The sequence below is a fragment of the Echeneis naucrates genome, chromosome 8 (genome assembly GCF_900963305.1).
Source record: "Echeneis naucrates chromosome 8, fEcheNa1.1, whole genome shotgun sequence".
Taxonomy (NCBI): Eukaryota; Metazoa; Chordata; class Actinopteri; order Carangiformes; family Echeneidae; genus Echeneis; species Echeneis naucrates.
Window position 1 is genome coordinate 10,378,815 of NC_042518.1, and position 5,654 is coordinate 10,384,468.

The 5,654-nt window shown below is 42.4% G+C and overlaps 1 protein-coding gene across 1 annotated transcript; it reads right to left on the reverse strand.

The window, feature by feature from the left end:
• Nucleotides 1–771: 771 nt before the first annotated feature.
• On the reverse strand, nucleotides 772–4,056 carry nr5a5 (nuclear receptor subfamily 5, group A, member 5). Its single transcript, XM_029508663.1, has 7 exons — nucleotides 3,957–4,056; nucleotides 3,251–3,366; nucleotides 2,923–3,064; nucleotides 1,877–2,637; nucleotides 1,583–1,702; nucleotides 1,338–1,485; nucleotides 772–1,143 (listed from the first exon to the last, which is right to left on the reverse strand). Exons 1-7 carry the CDS (start codon nucleotides 4,054–4,056, stop codon nucleotides 896–898), a joined length of 1,635 nt encoding a protein of 544 aa, XP_029364523.1. The 3' UTR covers nucleotides 772–895.
• Nucleotides 4,057–5,654: the final 1,598 nt, after the last annotated feature.

Below are 5,654 nucleotides of genomic sequence, written 5' to 3' on the forward strand. Positions count from 1 at the left end.
GCAATTAAGATGATTGGTTGAAAGTGTGCGTGGAGGAGTGCATATGTAATAACTGGATGTTTGTATTTATGTGTTTATAAAGAGTAGCATGTGGTAGTTTAACACTATTTTGATTCTGTGCAATTCTCCCCTAGAGATCCTCACATCACCCAGAGACGTATTTATTTGGTTTGCATTAGATGCGTTTGATGTTTAGTTTCAGTTTCTACAGTTGAATGGCTTTTTTTTGGTTAAGGTGGTGAGTCACTCATTCATGTCATAGAAGATGTCATAACATTTATGTTTTTTTTTTTGTTTGTTTTTTTTTTTTTTTTCCTCTATCTGTGCCAGCACATTATGTATGTTCATTTTCATAAATTGACTATCATGTCGCAACTGGACCAGACAATTAAAACTTTTTAAATCATCTATGTTTTCTTCATTCCCATGTTTATTTCTCCATTTGCATTATTGCTATTGTTTGTTTATTTATATATATATATATATATATATATTTAATATATTTAATATATAAAAAAAACTTAGGCATGTACAAAACCTTTGGGATTTTTTTTTTTTTTTTTTTTTTTATTCAATGATGCTTTCTTCTTTGAACAAGAGCTCTTCATGCTTATTAAAAACACCATGGTGGTGCTTGGATCTGAAATCTCACTGCAATAGTGACAACCCCCCCACCAAAAATAACAAAACATGCAAGGTGGTGTGGCTGTGGTAACACTTATTATAACGGGAACTTGGACAAACTATGGCACAGGTAAAAGTAAATATCTCCCATTGCTGATCTTGGGTGTCATCACTTCTGTGACTAAAGTCATGAGAGCTGTTACAGACGATGATCCAAAGCACAGAGGACGCATGTATCTGAAAGTCAGTGAACGTTTCCTGCACCACCTGCTCAGTTGTGCTTGGTGTGGAGCATCTCAGAGAGTAGAGAGTTGCAGGGCAAATCTCCCAGAAGATGGCGCTGGTATAAATACTCCTCAACCTGCAGGCTAATGCTCCGTACCTCAGGCAGCCGGAGCAGCAGCTGGCCAAACTTGTCTGAGTGCCCTGGATTTGTCCGCTGGGTGTGCTCCATCAGGGCCCTGTTCACCTTTTCCTGGGTGCACTCCACCTGCCTGCGGCCGTGCACTGACTTCACATCTAGACAGGTGCATGCACATTCATCATCAACACATGCTCCACACATTCATATACATTCAATTTGCCAATCAGAAGTCGTAGTACCAGGGGGAAAAAAAAAAGTTAAACTAAAAGGTGAGTGAAATATCTATATGTCATATGCTACTTCTGAAGAGGTGTTAATTTTCACTCGATATTAAAAAGGAAAAGCTCACCGGGGTTGAACAGCACCAAATATTTGAGACATATGAACTCGTGTCTGTCTAACTGGAGTGACTTAAGTTTGGACACCAGATCCTGGGTCCTCGATACCAAACTATTCAGGGTCACTCCTGCCTGAGAGATGATTGTTGACACCTCAATCTGCATTACAATAGAGAGAAATATAACAAGTGCATCACCACACTGACTCTAATATCATAAGAATATAGTTTCTTCTATCGAAAGTGTTAAAATGTACCTGTTGTCCCGTAACCAGATATATGCAGCCCTCTTTGCCGTAGATCACCTGTCTACAGAGGTGGTCCAGGACCAGCAGCTCACTCCAACAGCTCTGCAACAGCACCATCTGGTCCTCCACCTGTGGGGAGGCATAAATGGTTCATCTGATGTCACTTCAAATTACAGCAGGCTACAAGCTCTGACCTCACGTAAGCATCCATCACATATTAAAATGGAAATGCTAGAGTTCTGCTCACGCAGTTAGTTTGAAGTTTCTACTTTTGTAAAAAAATAAAAATAACAAAAGATTTACCTTGAGCTCCTTGAAAAGTGCAGCATTCCTGGCCCACTCTACGAGCCCAAACAGAGTCTGGTCGGCCATTTTACACATGATGCTGAATGTATTGAGGCAGTCATGCTTTCCTCGATTGGCCTGTTCCCTCTGCAGGCAGGCAAGGACTTTGGCACACAGCTGGCTCTCATCCTGATCCCCCTCCAGGAGTTGTTCCAGGAAGCTGGTGGTGATAGTGGATGTTGATGGAGTGTCTGGAGTTTGGATGAGCACCTGAGGGAGAGGGGTGGTGGACCTTGGCGTTGATCGAGGGGACGATGCTGGCGTGCTTCTTGGTGTAAGTGAACTGCTTGGGGTTGGGTGGATTGGATAGTTTGCAGGAGCTGGCGGGCTGTAGCTTAAATCCATTTCTCTCCTCTCCGGGACAAATCCAGGAAATGTGCGGTGGTGCAGTCCAGGACAGGGCAACGATGGAGAGGTAAGCCCCCTGTCTGCACTCATTGTGTAGTCCAGAGGCATAGATACTCCTGATTGCCCCATACTGGAGGGAAGCACGTGGTACTGATGAAAAGCATCAGAGGACATAGAAGTGCTTGTGCCACTGCTCATTTGTTGGGGGTCATTTGGAGCTGTAACCTTGTTTGTTTGCGTAGTTTCCATCTTGATCCTGTGGGGAGCAGTGTTTGCCTGATGATTCACCCTTTGCTGTTTCATCTGCCTGTCCCATCGATACAGAGGGCCAAATTTATTCCTGCCACCTCTCATGCGATCTGCTCTTACAGCTGTTGAGAGGACATGAAACAAATTAAAGCTTTTTACCATAAGATTTCGAAAAATACTAGAGATGATTGAAAATATGTCCACTCCGCTTTGAGATCTGGGCTTAGCTCAACAATACAAAGTCATTGTGTCCAGGTCGTAACAGGCAGTTCAGGTTTATAACTCCTTAGATAAGTCATATGACAGAGGAGACCATGGTGTGTTTCAATGAAGCAAAAGTGTACGTTTGTGTAAGAGATTATTTGTGTTTGTTTCTGTTCAGATGGGTTCATATTGTCGGTGGGTACCTTCTCTTTTCATGCCCACTGCCAAACACTTCTGAAAGCGACAGGAGGGGCAGCGTTTCCTCTGGGAAAGGTCCATGGGGCAGCTCTGTTGCTCTGCACACGTGTAATGCTTGTTATTCTGCACAGAGCGCTTAAAGAAGCCCTGTAGAGAGAGAAAGAGAAGACTGAGGCTGTCACTTCAATTTCTGCACATTACAGGAGAGCCCTGTTTGACTACTGAAAACACCATCATGTTACAGAAATAATAGAATTTAATCCAACGATATGTCACGATGGCCATTTGCTGAATGCTTCTTGGCTCTTATTTAGAAAATAAATAGTCTCTGACCTTGCAGCTTTCACATGTGAGCAGTCCATAGTGGTATCCTGACACTTTGTCTCCACACACCGGACAGCTTTCCACTGACTCTGGTCTCCCTTCAGGCTCTGGCTGTAACTCCTGAGCTGGAGAATGACACCACAGTTACCATTAAATAAAATGTCCAGTATGACACAAACGTTCGGCCTCCTTCGGTGTCACCAGGGAGTTTTTTTGTTTTTTTTTAACAAACAATGACAAAACACCATAATCTGGTTTTGCAGATGTGCAGGTAATATTACAGGAGAAGCCGGATTGCTAAGATGCTGACATGGAAGTGTGCCATCTGATGAACTTTATTGCTCAGCTGTTGAGAAAAAGAAGAACCTTATCACAATGCATGATTCGCTTGACAATGATCAAAGATATGACCCTTACATAATTCATCTGATAATAACTGATTGAGAAATTCACAGGAGCCTGGTCAAATGAAAACCTGTTGCAGCGTTAAACTGCTTTAAGTGCGCCTTCCTTTTTTGTATTTTCATGTAGAGGTGCTGAAGGTCTACGTGCCACAGCATGACCAAACATTTCCAAACGCTGGTTTATGGCCACACTTTTAAAAAAAGATATCTAAAATGTTCGTTCATTACACTGAACAAGTTCAAAGAAGCTCTTCCGACACTTACCCAATAGAGCACTATCTACCCATAGTGCACTTACATCTAGCACTCACATGTTGAGGATCCTTCCAAATTGAGCAGGTGGTCCGGATGGCTGGCAGGGTGGTGAGCAAGAGTGTGGGGCACCTGTGGGTGATGCCCAGGCAGGTCCATTCTGGTCGGTGCGACCTGAAGTCCGCAGTCAGTGAAGCCTGATCTTCATTGTGGCAGAGATCAGAAGATCAGACATACACTGCTGACAGGCCAGACGGCCCCAGTGGACTGATGGTTGTTTGAAACCCACAAGTGGACTTTGATCTATAGTGAGTGTCATAAAACCTCTCCTGTGTGGCACTCCTGTCCAACCAGTCAATCAGACAGCAGGCCAGCCAGCCAGCCCCTCCACAGCAAGCGGGTCAGATAGCCACCTGCTGGATTCTTACTGAAGTGAAATCACTTCTCTATCTTCGGTCTGTCCTGGAGCACAGAGCCATCCAATTTTCATGTTGTTGCCTTTGTTATTATCACTATGTGATGGTGATGGGCCAAAGTTTCAAAAGTGAAAGTAGTCAGCTAAATGACATGACATTTTTAGAGTTAATACTTATAATATATATACTTATAAATGTGTGTGTGTGTGTGTGTGTGTGTGAGGAATGTCAGCCATCCAGGCTTGGGTATCTCTGGGAACTAGGCCTATATGAAGACCCTCTTAACCTTTCTCTCTCTAAATGCAGCCATTTTAATGATGACTGAATAAATACTTTAAATAAGCCATAACTCATGTCAGAGGTACTACGAAGATAACGTATGACAATCACCTACAAATGCAATCAAAACAGGGAATTTCACGTAGGTGTCACAGGCCAAAATGTTTGTGTGCATGTCTTTAGCAACATGTTTTATTGTATAAAGACTTTTTAGAATTGGCATTCATATTAGTGTTTTGTGTAAAATGTGGTGTAAATCAATTATTAACTAAAGCTGTCATAATTGTAATGGGACAGAAGAGGCAAAGTGACTCATGGGGGAAAAATGGACATTGTTCAATTACATGTTAACAGTAAATTCAAATTACCCCAATTCAAAAAACCCCAAACCAACACAACTTTTGCTTAATCAGAGTAGTAATCACAGAGTCGGGTTATATTGTTCCACATTGCTGTTGCGCGATGTGATAAGGTCCAATTCAGCTGCCCAAAATGGTCAGGTAGCTTCACCGAAAGTGCAGTTCAAGGGTGGTTACGACACCTGCACATTGACTTGGAAATGGACTATGGCATTCATTCAATAAATACCGTCTCCATTGACACATTTCCCTTTTACATCATAGGGAAATTGGCCAGCAATTCCGAATTCATATCACTGAAAGGCCCTGAATTGCAGGAAATTGCAGGAAATTTGGTTTTGTTGAAACCAGAACAGAGCCATCTGGTGGCACTGTAGAATAACACTGTCCCAAATTAGACCCGGAGCTGCAGTCTTACAGCTTTTTTTGGCTCAAGAGTGTCTCTAAGTGAAATGACCTGGAAGAGTCTGAGTGGCAGCCAAGAAAACAGTTTGTCCACTTCTCCAATTACTAAGGATAGGGGATTAATAATACTGACCATTTTATCTTCTTTATCTTAGGAAGTACTAGATTTTCTTTGGTGAATTCAAGGCCAAAAATCATTTCTGTGAGGTCGCAGTGAGCAAAAAACAGAACCAGCTGATTTAGACACATTTGAGGTGGTCCAAGGAAGCTGGATCAAACTAAGAACACCCACAAGACA